General features: G+C 42.1%; 1 protein-coding gene across 4 annotated transcripts in view; it reads right to left on the reverse strand.

The window, feature by feature from the left end:
- USP30 (ubiquitin specific peptidase 30) overlaps nt 1-22407 on the reverse strand; it is a 1160327-nt gene that overhangs the window by 698632 nt on the left and 439288 nt on the right. For all 4 annotated transcript variants that reach the window (XM_069619452.1, XM_069619450.1, XM_069619451.1 and 1 more), the window contains 2 exons: nt 22178-22281; nt 4979-5077 (listed from right to left, as the gene is read on the reverse strand). In XM_069619452.1, the coding sequence (XP_069475553.1) occupies nt 4979-5077; nt 22178-22281 (203 nt within the window). The remainder of the gene's footprint in view (nt 1-4978; nt 5078-22177; nt 22282-22407) is intronic.

Raw genomic sequence — 22407 nt, forward strand, 5'->3', positions numbered from 1 at the left:
CATGGCAGAATACATGTTCACATGGCATAAGCAATGAAGCACCCCCACCAATGCAGTTGTGTGCAAATAATGAAAGTGTCCCAGGGGGGTTATTTGTTATGTGCCTCATTGAAGAGCTTACACCCCACGGTCCCGCGCCACAACCGAACTAATGCTGCTAGAGTACAAAGAAAGACAAATGCAACCATACTAAGGGCTTATGTGAAGGATACGCGACAATGCACCCCCCATGTGTGTGAGTCCAAGCCCCTTATGTGCCACTACCGTCATGTATGGTGGCAAGTCATTTTCTATGTGCTCCACCAACCTCACTACTACCTCACTTACTGCAAATGTGTATGTATATAACACAATGCTGTAGTTGTTAAAACATAGCAATGTTAAGATGTGAGATTTGAAATGACTCAATTAGTATTGTATGTTATTTGAATGTTTATGATGCTTTCACCTCAAATCGGCAACACACGAGGAAGATGCCTTTGTGAGTTTATGCAAGACCATTCCCCCTCCCACCCAGTGGAGCCTGCCAGACGAGAGAGCAGAGGCCTGCGCCGCGCTGCTCCACCTCCCCCAACTAGGCTGGAGCCGCTTCAAAGATTTGTAGTACCCTCTGCAGCACCCAAGGCCACGGCCCGCCACCTGCATTATTTACAGCCCAGTAGTAAACCTCAGCCTGAATACACAAACCCAAGGCGCCCACACTTAAACCCCACAACCCACCGGATCACCTTAGGTCCATGGCCCCTATAAAACTAGGACACCCAATACTATGGCAACATGCAGCAGCACATACATAACGACTTCTAACAAGACAGAAAGACATGTACCGCCTGTCCCATGCCCTGAGACTTAGCCCCACGACCTATGATACCCGGTCAACAGGACACTGGTAACCAGGTACTGATGAATCGCCATCAAACCCCTTTCAAGGTGCATTCCTCCTGTGTTGCATTAACCTGTAGAATAACCTATTGAAAGATTTACTAAACAAGATAATATTGCAATGACTGAATGACTGCGGTGTGCATGGCCTAGGGCATATAAGTCAGGAAAAGACATTCATCTCTGACACTGGCCACAATGGCACAACAACACCGTCCGGATGAACCCAGCAGCCCTGCCAGGCCCAGCCCAACCCACGAGGCGAACCAGTGACGTCCTCCAGCCAAGGCCAACCACATCGCAGCAGCACCTATAGCTAGTCGCCGCCACCCAATCCCATTGAACTTGTGCCCCCTATAGTGTGTAGGTTTTGATGACGTTTTTTGTAAATATATACGCCTGTCTTTGCTATTGTCAGACAGAGCGCTCTCGGAGTTTGCAGAGTTCTTTGCATGCCCTATTCTGAATGATAAACTCCCATTTACGCTCACCCGCACTTGTCTTGGCTTTATTCCCATCCTGGGAGAGTCCTTTATTGTCTCTCATTGAGGGGAGGATCGTGCTGGTTGGGGACGCTTGCCTTCAACCCTCATGGTTGTATACACGCCAACATGAACACCTAAGACAGAGCATGGTCACAATAATTTAAAGAACATGCACACACTTCAGGTAATCTAATACACCCTTAAATAATCGTGTTGGAGCACCGCGAAAACGAACGCTTAGGCGGTTAGAGGTAAACAATGCGACACTAAAACTAACCGGTACTAGCATGTAACCGTACTCACGGACTGGTTATAATATATCTGTTTAAATCAATTGGCTGAAATGTCATAGTGCACACAGATTTATTGATGCACAAAACAGACCTTTATGTCTTACCTCTACTTTTTAGAAGACGAATAGAGTCTGATGGGACTCATTTGATAAACACGTTAATGTGTAGCTGACAAATAAATTGATGGGTAAGCTTTTTGTACCCACTTGGGTTTCTCTGATTATACACTGAACATATCCCCGCAGTTTTATTTAGTATATATCGTCTAATTTGGATGTCTTTTCTCTCTTTTTTCTCCTATCCTCTTCTCCTCCTTATATTTTCAATTATTCTTCACCCCCACTTCCACCCTCTTCCAATGAAATCTCGACGACCGAATGGTATGTTTTAATTACAATTGTCTTTTACTTACACAACTTTTTTAATTTATTTGATTTGCTGTTTTTGAACTCTATATGACTTTTATGTAATGTTACTGGATGTGATCTAATTTATCATACAATGAATGTTCCATTTGTGTCTTTTGTGTTTATGTTAATGGTGTAAAACATATGATTTTATAATCATTTTTTTTTGTGTTGCCCCAATTTGTTTTTTTTTGCTGTATCGTCACGTTATGACATTTTGCACATCTTTAATTATACAATTTTGTGGCATCAAATAGACATTGCCCTGAACTGAGGAAGGCACAGGGATTGTGCCGAAACACGTGTCATCAAACAAAGGGCTATTAAATAATTTTTTCATTTTTTGGCAACAACTTCAAGGCTTTCAAATCTTATTGTGGCGCAGTAAACAGATGCGTGCAGCTTCTTTGATTATTGTTACAATCGGAGTGGGGGAACTCAGTGTCTCCGGTCTTCCTGCACGCACCATTGCGACACCACCTAAATGGTGATTAGAACTCAAGTCGCGGAGGTCCAAGAGTGATTCTTCCTAAAAAGTTCCCTGTGTTCTTATATTTCTTCTGAATGAAGTTCACTGCGAGCAAAGCACACTGAAGGCAAAATAAGTTGAGTCAAACTAATGTTCTTATTATCCCAATCAATGAACTGAATTTCTAGTATGTCGGAAATTGTGGTGTATTTATAATGTTGAATGTCTATCATGTCAAACAGGACATTAATCAGATGTCCGTATGATTAGTGATGGGACTTGCTTACATTAGTTCCATGAAGTACCCTTAGAGAAGGTACACATTTTACTTCTAGCAGGAATACTAAAGTCTTACTTTACTTTGCGTTTAAGAAATGTTCTGTTGCCCAAGAGCACTTGAGTTTCCATGACGTAAGTACTTACTTTGACCATGTAAAATGGCTGGACTTCCAACTGTAAAGACAATTTCCGAGCTGTCCTTTTCACCTTTACATCAACGTCCTCCAAAGTCACCCTATCTGCATTAGGAATGGTCTATTCTACTGGTGTTTTAATCACCTTCTCCTGGAGCCTTACCCATTTTAAAGCCAACTTTCCTTTCCTAATGTACCCATCAGTCTGTCATTCCAGGATATATTTTCACTACTAAATCTATAAGCCATTTATATGTGGGACATAGGTCAACAACCTGCAATAACATTTCCTTTAGGTCATATTATCGACCCAGATAAAACAGAATATTTCTTCTCTCAGGCCAATCTGTCTCTACCACCAACTAATTAAAGTGTGAAAGCAATCAAATAACATCCACCCTGTTTCTGTGTCAACAAACTAATGACAATATTTTTGATAACAAGTCTTGATTTTGTTTTGGGACGGATAATAGCATATTTTAATGTCAGAGGATGAGCGTGGTGACTTTCTCCCAGGTTGTTGTTTATTTTTTCCCCCTGACAGTTGTTTACTTGTCAACAAGGTTGTCAGTGTGGTCGTGGACAAGGGTTTTTCTGGTGGTAGAAGGTAAACTTGGTGAAAGTTGTATACTCATCGACTACGTCGCCGCCGACAAGCTTTTGCTTGATGACTGTTTTCCCTCGGTCGAAGTTGTAATAGCCGACAAGCTCTTGATGACCGGTTTATGCTTTTTTCCTGTGGACGGTGACAAAGATGCCCCTGATTAGGTTTTTGCCTTGCTGTTATGTAGGCTGTGGTCACCGAGCAGTCACCCACGACTGTTGACGCGCCCGATGAATCCTTCGTGGGTCTTTTGGAGTGCAACAACAATGAGGGTATTGCAGGACTCTTTGTAGGCCTTTCTCCATGCACAGTTGACAATTATGTTTTTGGGCCTCTTGTGTATGGACGACAGCCCGTGGAGGTGTTTGTCTTTTAGAGGGCCTTTCTTTTCCGATCTTGCCCTTTCCTTAGAGGGTGGTCTTTTTTCCCTTGGCACAGCCATGCTACTTGTGGATTCTGACTCTGAAGATGGGTAATTTCCCCTCCTCGAGCCAACACATTAGTCGTCTGTGCCCATCTGTAAGGGTTTTGGCACTAAACCTTTTGCAAATCTCACAATCCTCCACTGAGTGGTTTGGGTAGAGGCAGTAAATGTACTCACCATGCTTGTCGCCTTCAAAGACATTTTTAAAGCCACTGGTGTTACAGGCCTTGAATAACGACCTTTGTCTTTTCCTTGGTTCTGGCTTCCATTTATTGTCTTAGTGGCCCACACCACTAATGCCCTCCTCTCTGATGGATTTAGTGATGGATTTCTTTTCTGGAAATATGTTAGAAGAAAAACGTTTTATTTCACTGCAGACAACAACTCAAGGAATCCTTGCAGCGTGACACACGGTTAAAATCTGAGGAAGGGCTGTGGAGGAGGTGCTTACTATTCGATGTTCCATTGCATGGGTCTTAAAACACCCCTAAAGATGGTGATGGCATACAAAATGGACCAAGATTTTTCTTTTAAAGTCAATCAAAAAAGGTAACAAGGATTCCCAGCTTGACGCTGAGGAATATTCACAGCATGTGAATCTATGAAATATCTAATGCTGGCGAATATTGCCTTCGGCAACAGGTATTGCCTCCATCGACGTTTAATTTGAGGAGGCCTGCATCTACACTGAGTGGGAAAGTCCAGTGGTCAATCTTTCAGAGAGACTGGTTGCTTTTCTGCGCCACAGAAAACAGGTGACACCAGCAAAAGATTGTTTGTTAGTTTTTCGCAAAATGAAACTTGGGAGTGAAAAAACAGAATGGAGTAATAATTATCAATCGCGGTCTGAGACAATGATCTGTACTACTCATTGATAATGGGAAAATAAAAAAAGATACAAAACTGCTCAATGTTTTACTTTTGATATTACCAAAGAACTACAAATTAAAAATATCAATCTAGGTTATGCTATAGTACTTGGGTTTTAAGATGTTGCTTACCTCCAATGAGTGGATATCAAACAAATGTGTGACCCGTGGCCGACGATCCCTTTCATCTTCTAAGGAGGATGTCAAAACATGAAATAATTCATGAGCGTCCTACCAGAAAGGAATGCAAAATAATTAGAAGATACGTGACATTAGCCAAGTGCTGTACAATATTTTACTATTCCCTACCGCTGACCACAACACAAATACAATGACACTATTCCCTACCTCTCACCACAACACACATTGAATGACATTATTGTGTATAGTTTCATTTTACATATCACACGACATTAGGCAGGAAGACTCAATGAGGACATTTTAAACGTTTTCTCTTGCCAGAGGCATAGTGGAGAATTGCTCACTTATTGAGCATATGGTCAAGATATTAATATTAAGCAATAAGGGGCTAAATTCTCCTTTAGAACAAAAGAAGACCCTGCAGTACCCATTAACAGGGAGTCTAGATGGTTTTTGTGTTCAGGAAACACATTTGCTTAAAAAAGATCACTTGAGGTTCAAACATAGGTACTATACGGTCATAGAACACAGCAAAACACATGGAGATTGCTTTTCATAAGGGCTGCCCATTCGTTGGGACAAACCAACTGGTAGATAAGGAGTGATGGTATTTAATGGCAAAGGGTCAGTACTCGTTTTTTTAAATTAAGTCTGTCACCTACGGAACATTTTACACTGAGGAAGTGCTGCATACGGTCGGTGCCACGTAGTCCTGGAGGGCAAACAAAGTTGCTTTTTTATGAGCTGCAAAGAGTGGATATAAGCAGCTATGGGATCCCCAGGGGTGTTGACTGCTGGACCCAGGATGTGCATGGGTTGCAGAGCTAGCGGCATGACATAGATTGAAGTGCCCCAACCTCTGCAAATTTAGATGCAAATTTGTGGATCTGAGAAGGTGACATTAATGGCGTCATTTCATTGGCCTTGGTAGTGCTAGGTTGTCGGGCTAGGTTGTCAGGCCTGGGTCTAGTTTCTCTGCATCCCATGCAATGTTTGTAAAAGCCATGGGACTGAAAGATGCTTGGAGGGTAGTGCACGCATCAGATCATGCTTACTAATTCTATCTGAGGGGTGCACAAACCCTGATCAAGATTAGGCTACGTTTATGTGCCATGCAACAACATCACACTGAATAGGACACATTAGGTTCATCCCAAGAGAGATTTCTGATCATACACTGCTCCTGTTGTGGTTTAGGGGTGGTAAACCAAAATCTCAGGGTATATGGAGACTGTACTGATATCACCTGGGAGTACTGGAGGTGTAGGAGCTGGGTGTGTGGCTCAGTGGACTAATGCATCCACTACAAGGGCCTCTGTTTTACCTCATGGTCACAAATCGCAGCAGTTCCATTCGGCCCTTCATCCTTCTGAGGTAGATAAAATGTGTACCATTAAGTTGTGTAACATACATCTGTTATTAGCGTCAAGATGCCCCTTCGGGGGTGAACGTGCGCTTTACAAATACGCCCGTTATGTTATGTTTAGGCCTACTGGCCACCGACAAATATTTATATTTTTCTGAGAAAGCGGGGACAGTCGAGGCTGATCTTATGGTGTGGGAGGCTGACAAAACTGATTATGCAAGAGCCATGGTACTCATTGCAGGGAAGACAGGATCAAGGTCTGCCAACTTTACTCTGCAAGAGGCAAACTTACTCAAATGGAAGCAGCACATTTGGTGGATTGCAACCCCAATAATTGCAGGGAATGTCTGAGAGCAACAAATAGATATGAACATATTGGTACAGATAACGTCACATAGGCTTATTGGGACAGCAATAGTAAGGTCTATGAGACGGATATACAGCGGTTAGGCTGACAGGGTTTGGAAAAAAAGGGACAGAGTCCATGCTTGTGAGGGAGCTACAGCCAGCTGCAGGATTTTGAAATGCATAAAAAGGCCAAAGTGCCAAAATATTTGTGGCATATCGCACCCTCTACCCAAGTAAGCTGGTCCGGGCCAATGATAGCGCGGATGCCTTCATGCGGGATGAGGGTTGCACAGTTGACATAACAGCAGTTGACCCCTTTGAAAAGAGATATACCACTGGAAGAGAGGAATTGGCCTGCTCAGGGCTGCAATCCAGGAAGAGCCAGAGCCACAATGATTTTACCCAACCAAGATAATGGAGAACTGCCAAAAGATGTCTGGCTGTCACTATGTGGTGCAGCCCAAGAAAGGGAAACTGCCAGATGCCACTCCCCCGTACGGACTGATATCCTTGATCGATGGTGAGGTTAAGATGCCAGTGAAGGTCCTTGCGAATTGGATGGTCACTTTCACTGATACAAGGATCCAACTCAACCAAAAGGTGGTGTTATGCCTTCTAGGGTGATGAGGATGAACTTCAGGAGGGTGCAGAATGCCATAACTATAGTGTACTTGATCCCAAGTAATCTAGGGATTAGGGCACTTGATGCCAAAATACTTTTGATTCACTGGAGTTGGATTTCCTGTGGAAAATATTCAGTGAATCAGGCTTTGGTCCCAAGCTTTTCCAGTTCTTATAAATAAAACCCATCGAGTGGATGAGTGTCAATGGTAAGACTTTCAGGGTCCTTCCCACCTAGAGCAGGAATCTCTGCTGTACCCCCGCCCTGTTCACACTCGCAATGTAACCACTGCCTGAATGATTGCTTAATGATCCTCTGCTTAAAGGATTTGTGTGGCTGAGCACGACAGTGGATAGGGTCTCGCTGTATACAGATCTTTTAACGTTTTTGGGGAGTTCTGGTGTGGTCAAAATCTAGAGCAATGGATAGTCAGATGGAATTCAGGAAGCAGAGTGAGCACCAGATTAGTGGACTCTTCTCAATTAAGGGTGTGGGGGCGGGGTGAATTGAGGCGGTCCAGCAAGACTGCCCCCTAACTGTGGAGGAACCTCTTCAGTAACATGGGATTCAGGTAGGCCTTCAAGGTCCCGCCTTCTTGCAAGTTCACTTAGACCAAATAGTGCAGAGATTTTGTGCAGATGCCGAACACTGATCACAACTACCATTGTGCCTGCTCAGCCGTGCAGCGAGGTTTAAGATGATGATGCTACTGAGTCTGTTGTACCTCCTCTGGAATACCCAGTTACTAATTCCCACAGACTCATTTAGGACGTTAGAGGGTCTTCTTAGAGGGTTTCTGTGGAAAAACGGCACCCCTAGAATTTCATTGAGTATGTTGACGGATTTGGTAGGCGATGGAGAAATCAAACCGCCCCAATCATGCAGATATTTCTGGGCTTCCCAGATGTTGGTCACCAGTGAATAGATCTACACCAACAGACTAAGCCTGCATATTCGCCTCCAATCCAAGATGTAGGTGTTTTATGGATTGGAATGAACAGTCGCCATGCTGCCTGCAACAATGTAGTGGATTAAGGCCAGACGGGAGACAGTTGTGGTGGTGGGCTGTAGGTGCAAAGGTTACACTACAAGCTCCTATATGGGATAACATCGAACTTCATGAGATCTGCAAATTGGGCATGACATGGGAGTGGGATTATAAACTATACCTTCCAGCTTATCGCAATCGCTCAACAAGCCACAACAAATGGGCAGCTTTTAAAAAAAATAAAAAAAGTACAAACAGCAGTTTTTGCAAAAACAGTCTTTGCAAAATGTGCCATTTAAAAAAACTAAAATAAAAGACACAAGGGGTTGGCTGCTCGTTTCTGACCCCCGACATTGTGTCTCTTTACCAAAAGGCCCTTGCCTAAGTTCATAGTCGAAAAGATATAGTTTGTGTACGACTGTCCCGGTGTTCCAGACAGGTCTGTCTGGTTCTCCTTGAAACTTGTGTGTCTCACTGTCCATCTCCCTTTGGTGAGACTTTCCAATTTCCCCTTTGCGCAGTCTGGGGTTCTTTCAGTCTCTTGCTCTCCCCCTCCGGGGTTTGCTCTTGCTCATTCCACACTCTGGGCTCCTCAGTTCTTTCACCCACACCAGGCTTCTCTTTGTCTCATTTCCGTATTTAAGGGAGTCTTGCCGATTCTTTGCCCACTCCTGGGCTTCTTGACTTTGTCCCCACACCGGGCCTCTTTCAGTTTCTCTCGCCACTCTGGGTATCTTCTCTTTCGTACTCCCCATCTCTGGGGTGTGATCAGTCGCTCCCCACTGTAAGGTCCTTCTCCTTCACACTCCCCACTCTGAGAAGTTCTCAGTCTCTCTTCACACTGGGGCTCCTTCCTCTGGCCTTGCCTTGCCACCTGCCTTCCTTTCCTCAGAAGCCACTGCGTACCTCTATCTGATGAGTGGTGGTACTTGGGAGAGCTATGAAGGACGACTGCCGCTAGTCTCGCAGCAGAGCTACTTACATGACTCCTCAACTGGACTCTCTAGTGGTGCGAGTCTCCTCACGATTTCTGCTGGCTCAGTGGAGGAGCTTGTGGACGGCTCCTACTCCGGGATCCGCCTCAGCCCGCTGAGGTACTCCGTTCTCTCTCTGGCTGCCACATCCCAAAGCTCACGTTGGTCGCTTCCTGGGCTGTGCCTAGGGCAGACCTCCTGGTGCAACGCCACGCCTGGTGTTCTGCCTCTCCCAGCATCTCTCTACTAAATGTGTGCTGAGGTGTACTTAAAATCTGCAGGCGGCATGGATACTTCTTCCTAATTGGTTCCCTGTCCGACGTGACATCAGGGGCTGGTTTTTGGTTGTTTTGTGGTTATCCCTATAGAGATGTTTTGGTCAGAAGCTGAGCCAGCCATTTTTAAAGGGTACTTAAGCATCCTTGTTCCTGCATACCCCATAAAAGATTTAGTTTGGGGGAGAAGAGAGGGCGACTTAAGTCTCTTTATGGGTTTTCTCTGTCCCCTAACGGGGAGTCACTTCCAGAAGGATCCCTCTTTCCCGGTGCCCTAACTGGTATTAAACCTTGTCCTTGGCACTTAAGGGGTTAATGAAGGAGAAAACATTAGAAGGCATTGAATGGCGCAATACCAAAATCACCAAAAAAGGCCTTGGCACTGGGGGTGGAGGGGAGGGGAACCCATGTTAAGTGCAGCAAGCTCACCTCCCTAGTCCCAAAGGGGGTGGCCTCGACTTGGGGAGAAGTGAGGTGACAAACTCCCTGGATTCCTCACAGTTTTTGACATTGATAAGTCAGTTCCTATATTTGTTGGACTATCAAAGCTTTTAGCCAGATAGCAAACTGCTTGCTTATAGATGAATTACACTTCCATCATTTGTCCCATGGCAAATGGAAGTAGTGTGGTTCATAGAAAAATAAGAGAATTGTAGATATTCTCACCTAAATTCTATACCTAAAGTTGTTTGGTCCACTTATACTTAATTCCTGAGAAATAACCACAACAACCTTCCCAAATAAAGGCTATGACGATAGTCTCCTATGCTGATTGAAGGACCACCCCTCTGCTTGTACGCACTGTATGGATAACATCAAATCAATTGCATTTAGTATTTGCAATCTTAATTATTTGGTGCTAGTATGTTGGTAATTGATGGCATGTAGGGGAGCATTTGTATGCATGTTGGTTTCCGTGAGGAAAAGGTGGGACTGGTCTTATGTCATCAAAAAGTACTCATAGGAATAATGTCCATAGTGCCACTATGGCATGGAGGATTAATGATGCCATCAAGATGGCTACCAACAAATTTAATAAAATCTGCAATCTTTATTATTTACAGGCAGATTTGAATGTTCAGAGTCTCCTTTGAAAGCTTTTTTCAGACCTAAAAGTGTGGCCCTAAAACTATTTACTCTGAAATGAATGGGGTATCAAACATTTCCGTATTCATGTTATGAAAACCAGTTTGTCCTTTTAATAAGATGTGCCACAGAAATTAAAAACCTATCCATATGCAATTTGAGCAATTGCTACTTTATTTTAACTCATGAAATTATATAGTATACTAGAACTAAAATGAGGAAAATCGCTATCCTTGTGATAGTATTTATTTAGTGTCCTTTAGTAGGTCACCAATTATGATCAACATGATCTTTGCTGAACTCATCTTCACGGTCAGTCTAAATTTGGTGCAGTGCGAGATTCATTATCACATAGTTCTTTGTTTCCTTTAAAACGTAGGTTGTTTGCTAAACATTCACACAGTGGTCTGGATCTGTTCTTCACACACAACAATCTGCAGAATGGAATATGTAGTAAATGACATTTAGTAGAGAATATGAGATATTTCTCCGTCCTTGTGTTCCATCCGTGTCCACTAGGAGAATTAATTGTTAGCCGTGAATGCTCATCTTGGTTTCAGATCATGCCGTGGTAGCTAACTTTTCATTACAGGCATGAAAGCAATTATTTTAGGTGGTTGCCTTTCCAAGCTTGTCTGTTTCTTAGAAAACACAGCCCAGTGCAACTTTGCAAGTTTAGTTAGACTGACTCTAGGTGTATAAGACATGGCAAATGTATGCTTCCAGTATATCCAGTACTTGTTAAGGACTTTTCTGTGTTCCTGGTGTATTACGTACCAAAGGGGGTCTTCATTGACTAGTGAATGCTTTCTAAATGTAGCTTTTCCTGACAAAGTACAACTGCAATTAGATCCAGACAAGGCATGAAATACAGGTAATGTAGAAGCCTTCAAGGAGCCTAGTGACAGCAATATCTGTGCAATTGTGCCTACTTGAAAACACAATATTTCAGAGTCAATAGTTAGCAAATAAAATATTTTATGTATACCAATGCACTTGTGCAATTAAAAAGCAAAAGTCATAAGTATTATAACCTTCCAGATAGGTTTATGACAAAGAATTAGAGAACAAACAATGTTTGTTGCATATTTAAATTAAAACCTAATACTCCAGCAACTCTTTGTACACCATTAAATCATTTGCACAAGTCTACTAGCACCAACATAATTTCATCCCTATTGCAAAAGATTTTTTTTTACACCAATTGTTTCAACTTTAAGGATTACAAATGAATCGAATCCCTGGTTACAGAAATCTTCTTGCACCAACACGTGTTTTACACTTCATGGAATACGTTTTTCCACATCACGTGCTTCTTCAGGGTCTTTTTCTTTTTACAACTATGTTACTAGCAGGATAACTTATATGAGGGTAATCAGTTTTTCCTTATCCTCTTTTCAGCTTTGGCTGATACCACTTCCTATTCAGTATTGAAATTCAGAGTATACATCCACTTATGTTGATTAATCACCAAGTATTTTTGTAATGTCCTTTCTGAAAATAGCTTCAGGTATGGTAGCCTGACACAGCGCTCAACTATGCAGTACAATTGCTGCGTGTTGCTTATTCGCTTGCTTTCAGAAGGTGGTTTTGGTTACCTAATTATAGCATAAATGAGGACACCTGTTTCCTGTGCAAATACCTATTTGTAGCTTATCTTTATGTCATTCATCATGCAGAACCCGGTTTGTGTCTGCCTCTCGTTTGCTACCAAAACAGTGCAAAGAACAATGTGTGGTGGTGACCTCTGTACGCCACGCCACGCCACTAAAAGTCTTTTGGTCATTTGAGCATGCATATGCATTTTTTGAATTAGGATAGCAGTTAATTCAGCTTTGAGGTTAAAATTGGGAAAGAAGCTTCTTCATAGTAACATTAGCTAGGTTTGTGCAATCCACAATTTTGCAGTGGTTTGGAGCAATGTCCTGGTGCCTCTTTTGCCTGGTCATACACTTGCCTGAGTTTTCTTTGCATTTACTCCAAGTACTAAAAGTACATGTTATTGGTGAATATTTCAGCCAGATCTTTGCATGTCTGAATGCGTTTCCAATGCATGCACCTCTGAAATGCCATCAACAATTGCAGCAGATAAGATCCTTTGATATGGAGTACTGGTAATTGCTGATGGGAGTAGTTTGCTTTGGTGTTCCTGCTGCAGCTTTGCAGTGATGGTGGGAAATAAGTAAAGATTTCGATTGGTTTGTAGTTATGTTGGAAAAGAAATATAGTTCGAATGTTGTTAAGCTGTGATTGTGGTATAAGCCCCAACGTCTCACAAATCTACTGGACACTATGCTCTGCTTAGAAAATGTTTTTGGGCAAACAGTGATATCTGCTCTCAACTCTCCAACAGTACCAGCCACTTATTTTTTGTTGCTTGAAAAAAGATTTGGTTTGTTCTTGGCAGGACTACAGACATTCATTGTGCTGGTTTAAGAGAGAAGTTTGTGTTTTGTACTCCTCATACAATCGAATACAAAGACATTGGCGCTGACTAACAACTTTTGTAATGTTCACTAAAACCTGACTTAGTTGAAATGTTGACTAGTTGACCTCCATCATATGGAAAGAGATTTCCAATCTGTTTAGTTCCATAATCAATTTGTTTATTGTAATAGCCACAATTTTAATGCGTCTTTTGAGTCGTAATGAGGTCAATGTGATGCTGGTTTGCGTGATGCTGCTTCTTCAGTCATCTCTGCCATGCTCAATGTCTATTCAAATAAATGGTCAAGTATTGGCAGAGTTGAAAAACAGTCTGCAAGTGCACCAGGGCATTGTTATGCCTCCTTAACCTTTACAGCTCTGTTTTGATGATCAAGCACTTCACCTGTTCCAAGATCACAGAATGAAATATGATATGTCCTCACAGCGCAGCATTCTTTTTCAAACTCTTGCCATATTGTAGAATTTGACTTTGAAAACTCTTTTCTGCAATATAGTCTACCATCATTGTAGAGCAATTATGAATGTTTAATGCAAAGAAATATCCAACGATTGCTTCTATCAATGAAACGTGCACATTCCGGTCACCATATTGAACAGTTCCAGGTAGCAGTCATATAGTAAAACATTTCTCCAAGAAAAATATTGATGTGCAAGCTAACCCATGATAATTTCTCCTTCTGGTATTGAAGGAGATTAAGATCATTTTGGGAAGAAGTCATTCAATGGCCTTATATGCCTCCCATTCCCATGTTGATTGCATGTATGCTGGGCCTGATTCCAAGACTTCAAGGCATGAATGCTGTGAAACAAAACTGATTTATAGAGCCTAAACAATATTCAAGAAACAAATATTAAGATTATGGAAGAAAAGAACTAAACATTCTAACGAATACCTGCATAGTCTGGTGGTTCTTTCAACGAAAGAGAAAGTCTTTTTTTTATTAAAGACGAGATGAGAATGAAAACTATGATGAGATTTAGGGTACTTTTAATTTTCTTTATGAGTAATTAGGTCAGACCTGTGAGATATTTTGGACCTTGATGCACCCCCACCACCAATCCCTCACACATTGCCCCCTCATCCCCCCCTTTCACCCCTCCTCTCAAGATAAAAGAAAATCTGTGATATAGGTTTGAAACTATTTCTTCCCTTGTTGAAACATAATAAAGTTTATAAAGCAAAACAAGCCTTTGTGTGCTTCTTCGTCACGACGAATAGGTTTGCCAATGATGATTTGTTGCCCAGTGGTCTTACTGTAACAGATGTCCAACTTTTCAGGAATACCATACCCATCAATGAAAGACTCAATAGTGCAATGTAATGCTATAAATATATTTAAATCACTCAGCTGCAAGACAAATCGATCACAAAGACACTATTGAGACATTACTAGTTGCTGCACAGGACGGTAGGGAGAAACATCTAATGTCACAACACATTTTGAACATGTTTTGCTATATTATTATTGATTGAGTTGAACAATCTTTTGGGGTATCTGGTATGATTGGCAGAACACAAATGTAAGTCACTTTTTTCCAAACTTCTTGCAATGTTGAATTGATAACAGTGACGTTTAGAACAATCAGGATAAGAACTTGTTTTCCTCGGATCATTTAAGGAGTCCAACCATTGCAGCATCGGCATCATCAATTTTCTTGCAGGTTCAGTGATCTCAATGTTCAAAGTTGTAGAATTTGCTATACTTCCAGTTTGCATAAAAAACAATGCTAAGCCTACTTCTCAAAAAGGTTTTAAATTCGTAAGCTCTTCTGTTAAGATCTTTAAAAAAATATCCTCTTTGGATTAAGGAGCTTTGGTACATTTTCTATGAAGTATGAAATGTACAGTTTTTTTATTTTTATTTTTTATTTTATTTTGTTTAATACAAACTTTTAAAATACATCTACTTTCATCTCATTAAAACAGCATTTCATTAAATCTCACTTATCATTCAAGTTTTTTCAACTCATCCTTTGAAAGCGATGTGTTCTGTCTCAAAGTGACAAGTTTATTCTTTTTTTTCATTTTTTTTGTTGCAACCAATTGAGGTTTTTATCTCCATGCCATCCTTTGTTAGCAGGTTATTCACTTGCTCCAGATAGAACGTCAGTGCATAAGTTTGTTTTTATTTGTTCCATCAGAAAACACCGACCAGCATTCTCCTACACAAATGGATGGTCTCTCCGATATAAAGATTCCCAAATGCTTCGTTCTCAAGGCTCTGAGTGACAGGCAATATAAAGTTAAATGCTTCAGACGGTCATTAGCACTGTTGCACAATTTGCATGTAGGGTCTAATGGAAGGTTGTTTTTCCTCAGGCATTGTGTCTCTTTGGTTTCAAGTAAATTCAACCAAGATTTCATAAGAATGGCTCTCTGGTGTTTACTTGGGAACTTCTCTAGGTAGCAAGGTAGCTTATTCAGGGCTTTGGTCTCCGAGGCTACATTTTGCATTAATTTGTGTCGTGATCTCTGTTCAATAGTGTCCACCGAATCTTGAAGCCACCATTTTTCTTTAACAGAATTCGGATTCACTTGCAGTGTATTATTATCAGTGTCAAGCTCATCTAGAATGTTTTGGCTTTGGTCAGCCCATTGACACAGAAGGTTTTCCTTCTGGTTACCTCTTGGGTTATGTAATATGTTGAATTGTGGTGCCCGATCTTCAGCAACCATTTTTCTATACAGCGACAACATGATCCAGGCCACTCTCGCATTTATAGATGTGAGCTCCAGCTGGTATCTGATGCACACAGTCTGAACACCTTTTGGAAGCCACAACACTCTTCGCCAAAAGGTGTTTTAAAAAATTGCCCATAATGATTGCGAACTGCCCAATGCACACTCTGCTCCATGGATCAGAGCTGGCACAACCTTTTGCCTGTAAAAGGCGCATGTTGGCTTTAGCAAAAACTTGCCAAATTTTTGTTCATTACCATGCCTTGGGGTGTTAATTGTTTGCATTTAGCTTTTTTCTTTTCCACCCAGGGAGCATCATTGATGTTGCTGTTAATCCACATACCTAGATATTGGGTGTGATTCACACATTTTAGAATTTCTTTACCCAGGTGCCACTGATGTTTCTTTTTGGCTGCTCCCTGTCTTCCTCTTAGATTTTGGAGGAATAGAATTTCAGATTTTACGGGATTTATTTTAAGTCCATTTAAATCAACATACTTTTCCACGGCAGACAGTTTCTGTGGGAGACCAATGGGGGCGACATCTAGAAGAACCCAGTCGTCTGCATATAACATCCAACCAAGATTGGTCCCATTGATTTTTGGTGGGAACACGGCCACTCCTCCCCCAAGGTTACACCAATATCCGATATAAACAAGTTGAACAGAATAGAAGCCAGTGTGCACCTCTGTTTGACACCTCTATAGGTCTTAATTGGAGCAGACAGGGTTCCTGCACGGTGAAGGTGAATTCTTATTTCTGTTCCCGAGTGCAGTTCTTTCAGTGCCACGATCAAGCTTGATGGGCATTTCTATTGTTTCAATTTTGTTCACAAGAACTCCCTATCCACACTGTCAAAGGCATGAGCCAGATCGAATGCAAGATATATTTTCGTTCCTTGCCGAATTGCCTCCATCTTCAACAGGTAAATCAGTAAGAAGTTCAGCCCACATCCCACGCAATTAACAAACCCAGTTTGCCTTAGATCGTATGTGTAAGTGGTTTTCATTCATGTTGTTAAATGATGTTGAAGTTGGGTGGCAAAAACCTTTCCTATGATGTCGAGGAGGGAAATCGGGTGATCATTTTTTGGCTCGGATCTTAGAACTTTTTCAAAGATGGGCACCACGACTGCAGGTTTCCACGATTCCGGAATTGCACGATTGTTCAATATTATAGTGAACAATAAAGTGCTGAATTTAGCCCACTCTCAGGATTTTCTTTTAACATTTGGTTTGTAAGGCCATCGGGACCTGGGGCTCGAGAGGAGGTGATTTGGGCGATTGTTAGGCCAAAAGCAACCTGAAGGGCACGTTCACATGTGAGTTTTAACTCTACTGATATTAAGGCACCATATGAGGCCTGCCTTTCTGTTAGGCACTCATACAGATGTGGTTGTGACAAAACATCAGCCTCCTGGTTCAAATGCAAATTTTCAACCTGCAAGCTATCAAACATTTTTCTCCCACCTACTATTTGGAAAAGGATTCTGGTATTGCTTTTATGATGGTGTCCTGCACAATGGAACCTGTGAATTTCCTACAGGCAAAGGAAAAAGAAATGCAATAGGGAGGAAGAAGTGATTCAGTCATTGCCCTCGGTAGTGCTCCGGATCAGTGATATTTTCTCTGTTAGTAGGTGGGAGGACTATAGGGAACCTAAAGAGAGTGTTCCAAAGTTGTGAAAAGCCAGTCATTTGATAACATTTTCATCAGTTCCTTTTTAACTGCTGTAAAACCTCTTTGTGAGTTCACATCTTACCTTCATTGTGTAACTTACGTGCCTCAATAAATATAGTTACATTCATTGAGGTTCATATTATTTAAATTACTGAATTGTCCAATTCCATGCAATGAATGCTATAAAATGTCCCTCTTGGCTTTTAGGACGGGTAAATGTGGCAAGAAGAGTTCCAAATATAGGGGCCTATATTACTGCCTGCATCAGGCCAGTGTTGTACAATGAATGTCTGACTCTTTATACCACCCTACAGTGAAGGGGATTTGTGAGAAAGGCTGCTCGCTTTCACTGCACTGAACAAATGATGTCTGCTATAGTTCTGCCTGGCTTGAAACTACCTACATCCTAAAAACGAATTCTTTTTATTTAAAGAAATTATTAGCTGCACAAATTATTTGCATCACAAGAAAAAGAGTTTCTTTTTAAAAACTCAAGTATGTTTCCTTGCCTAAAATGAGAATTAGAAACTCCCGAAAAATTCCTTCTATCCCATCTCTACAAAGCAGGGAGTACAATTAAAATTCTTATCTGGAGCCTTGGTGGCTGGGAACACTTATAAGTGCATCTAGAAAGCTATGAAGAAGCTAGTGAGTGACTGTATTCAATGTTACAATCATGGCAAACTTGAATAGCCAAATCAAACAAATATGACGAAAAACACAAGCTGCTATTAAAGTAAGCAGCCGGACTACCAGTAAATGCGACCACTAATCCTCAATGACATTTAGATCACGAAAAAGTAATAATACACTAACATATTATGGTAAAAGGGGTAGGAAAATCCATCTCAGTCCAATAGAATAAAGAAATTTAATTGTAAAACTCTTTCAAGAGGAAATAAACGCAATACAGAAGTACAAAGAAAAGAGTATATGGGCACTCCTTAATTAAAAGGTGCAGGAATATTTCATTTTATGACAAGACAGGAGGCTCGCATTATGCTTTAACTTTCTTTAATACTGCCACAACAGCTTTTCAACTTATCACTTTTAAACATGAACATTGGTGTTTTTTTTCTCTCTAGACATAAAATAGCCAATCCGAGGTTTAAAGTTTCAAACTAGAGTCTTATGTCTTTAGAAATCCTTTCAAACTCAAACTCCCCAGCACCTCTAGGAGTGCAGTAGTTCTGACCCTATCACATGCTCCCTTGCGGTGATAGGCCATCCTATAAGAACCCCATTGTCCCAGGTCCTTTTCTCTTTCTTTTCTTTTTAAGCTGCACAACTGTATTTATCTTTATCATACTGTGATACCGTTCAGCGTAGGAATGCTTTTTACAGCATATAAATCCGTCCGGGGATTTTGTTTCGTTCGCTCGTCCATGACGCGAGTTGAGGAGTTTGTGTTTCAGTATAAAGGAGGCGGGGCCGGCGCCGCAAGCGAACGCGCTCGCATCAGGCTCCAGGCCCCGCTTCTTGATTCCTCGATGCTGCGCCGTCGAATATGGCGTGGGGCAGGACCCAGGGGAGCGGGAGCATCTAAATTTCCCCAGTATCCCCTGGGAATTCTTCCGCCAGCAGCGTGCAGTTTTTCATTGCGACACCGATGCCAAGAGAGAAGGAAGCATTGTGACAAGGTTTAGAAAAAAAAAAAGAAGAAATTAATTTGCACCGGAGCAAAAGGGATAATTACAGGATTTATTCTGTAAGTAAAGAAACCTGCAAGTGCAGAATAATTTACTGGAGGCTGCAGGTGCCCAGTAGTCATCCCTTGCTGACAGCAATTGAAGTTAGCACTGCTAACATTATGGCCCAATACAAAAGCCCCGGTTCCACTCCTACCTCACCAGAATGGTCGGAGGAGGAGTGGGAAGAAAGTCCTTATCAGCAGGACTCAGACCTGTCACATAGCTTTAAGCAGGTTCTAGGGGACTCCCTAACCAAAGCAGTGTCTCAAGGTGTGCAGCCCATTACCCAGAGGCTGGATATATATATATATATATATATATATATATATATATATATATATAGGCAGTATTTAATGAACAGCAAGCACTGCTTACAAAAAAGAGAAAGACAGAAAGCCAGGAAAAAGAGCCGTCAGCCAGACACCCCACCAATGGGGTTGAACCTAGGGGGAGGAAAGCGGCTCGCAAGAGTAAACACTCTTTGACCCCCCCGAGCAACCTGGATAGGGAGGATTCAACTCCCCAAGAGATTAGCGACCCCGTCACCAGGCTAAAAAGAGCCAGGACAGACACCCTGCCCCAGGGGTGATTAATGCAGGGGACAATGACGAGGGTTATATGCCCGATGATGAAGGTGATGAGGTGGAGGAAAATCACCTATACAAGGAGGAGATGGATCCTCAGGAACCTGATGATTCAACAGATATGTTTGACCCTGAGGCTATCAGACACCCGAAGTCCTCAGAGTGGGTTCCATCGCCCAGAGTGGCAGCCTATATGGCGCAGCGTATACGCAAACCACTGGATAGAGAAATAAGATTGCGGATGCGTTCAGAATGCCCTAGACCTGAGTTGCCAGGTAAGCTGGCTGATACGCCTGAACTAGACCCAAAGATGGTCACTTTTGTCACAAAGACAGCAAAAGATATTCGGAAGGGCGTGGATCGAGCCTGGCGAGGGTGCCAAGACAAGCTCCTCGACTTGACTGGCCCACTAGCAAAAATAATGGATCTCGCTGAAAAGGCAAAGGACACAGGAACCCCAGTGGATGCTTCTGTATTAGCCAGTTGGGCTCAAAGAGCTGTGTGCATTTTGGGAAATGCAAATTGCGCCCTGTCCGCCGAGAGACGGAGAGGTGTACTTCTTAAGATCGGGGACCCCATTCAGAGATCAGAACCGCATCTTCTTCAGATGTGCCGAGAAGAGGCGGCATTGTTAAACAGCGAAATTCTCAAGTTAGTAAACAAAAATGCTATAGAGAAAGAGACACAAGGAGGGCCTGGTTTCCTCAGCAATTTGTTTCTGGTACACAGAGGGGACAAAGTACGCCCAGTCATAAATCTGAAGAATGTGAACGAATGGATTGTATACAATCATTTCAAGATGGAGGGAATTCATCTTCTTCGAGATCTTCTCCGAGCGGGGGACTGGCTAGCTCGATTAGACCTTAAAGACGCTTACCTAACGATTCCGATACATCAGGAATTTCGGAGATATCTGAGATTCCGGTGGAGAGGAGAGACGTGGCGCTTCAAATGTCTTCCATTCGGCCTAGCTTCGGCTCCTTGGGCTTTCACCAAACTGATGAAGCCCGTAGCAGCGGCCATAAGAGAGAGAGGCATTTGCATAATCATTTACCTAGACGACAGTCTCGTCATGGGTTCAGACAAAATCACACTTTCCAAGAACGTGCAATGGATAGTCACGCTCTTGTCCTCCCTAGGTTGGACCTCATCAGTAGGGAGGAGCTGTGCCTCTCTAAGAATAGTGAGCAAGGGGTAAGTCTCTCGTAACCAGGACTTATGTCTGGCAGAGAGACTCCCAGGAACCCCCTTGACAATTTGCATATTTGAGTAACTTTGGGTCTCACCCTAAGTTACTAGGGGAATCCAGACGTGGATCCCTTGCTCACTATTCTTAGAGAGGCACAGCTCCTCCCTACTGATGAGGTCCAACCAGACCGAAACACGTGTCTGGGGATGCTGTTGGTACTCTTGTTCAGAGGAGAATTGCCTAGCATTTCGGTGCTGGACTGCCCCAGGGCAGGACAAAGACTGATATGTTTGGGATATTTCTTTTCTGTGAAAGATAGTGAGCTAAAGACTCTGGGTAAGTCTCTCGTAACCAGGACTTATGTCTGGCAGAGAGACTCCCAGGACCCCCCTTGTCAATTTGCATGTTCCAATTATGGTCATAATTCCGCTCGTGCAACACAATTTTAAGCCCAACAAGGCTGAAACACGTGTATGGGGTTGCTGTTGGTATTCTTGTTCAGAGAGGAATTGCCATAGCATTTCGGTGCTGGACTGCCCATGTGGGCGGGACAAAGACGGATATGCAAATGGGTATTTTCCATCTGTGAAAGGTACAGTGAGCAAAAAGCGTGTGCTGCAAACTCATCTCAGAACAGGTTATCATGTCATGTTCTTTCTGGAGAGGACCGCCTGTTACCTTTTTTGCAACACAATTTTATAAACAGGTTAAAAACGTTACCTCTTCAGCACCAATGTCAAATATTGCAGCTATACGTAGCCTAGCAAGAGAACTGGGTTTAAAGGCATAACCAATAGTGTAAACAGAGATGCTCACAGAATGTAGTACACAAATCTATATTTCAATTAAACAAAGTCGATTCTGTGGGGTTGGTTCGGGGTACAACTTCTTAAATATAAGCCCTATTTTGTTTTGAAAAAGGCTCGTGAGAACACGAAACACGTGTAAACCTAATGGCATCACATCATTTGTTTCACCTGTGTGTTTTTCTTGAATACAAATCACTTGACAACAAATCAATTGAGTGTGGCGCAGTTAATGTGTGCGAAAACCATATTTTAGTTTCAATTAAACAACCCTCAAGATTTTCAACAAGCTTTCCTTATTCTTCCCCAATTAGTCTAATGATTACACAGCAATGTCAAAGAGACAGAGTACCTATAAAACCCGTAGTGATGCTCTTGCACTCGACAGAAAGCCTCCTTAAGAGATTAACTTCAGTAACTAGTCTGATAGGTACAGCTTCTTTCATTTAATTACCTGCTCTTCAAAAGAAGAGATTTGCCATCTGTACATTCGCAATACCTCCAACAGACAACTTGCATCCAGGAGTTCATCATCTGCCGCATCTTGATTGGATAACGCTGAAAAGATTAAAGTGATACAATGTCAGTCCATTTTTGCTGTTTTCAGAATTATTACACAGGACAATATGGACCAATTTTACAATCATCCTGTTAATAACCCCCTTTTTTGTCCTCTCTGGCACT

The sequence above is a fragment of the Ambystoma mexicanum genome, chromosome 10 (assembly GCF_040938575.1).
Source record: "Ambystoma mexicanum isolate Mex_15411 chromosome 10, UKY_AmexF1_1, whole genome shotgun sequence".
Taxonomy (NCBI): domain Eukaryota; kingdom Metazoa; phylum Chordata; class Amphibia; order Caudata; family Ambystomatidae; genus Ambystoma; species Ambystoma mexicanum.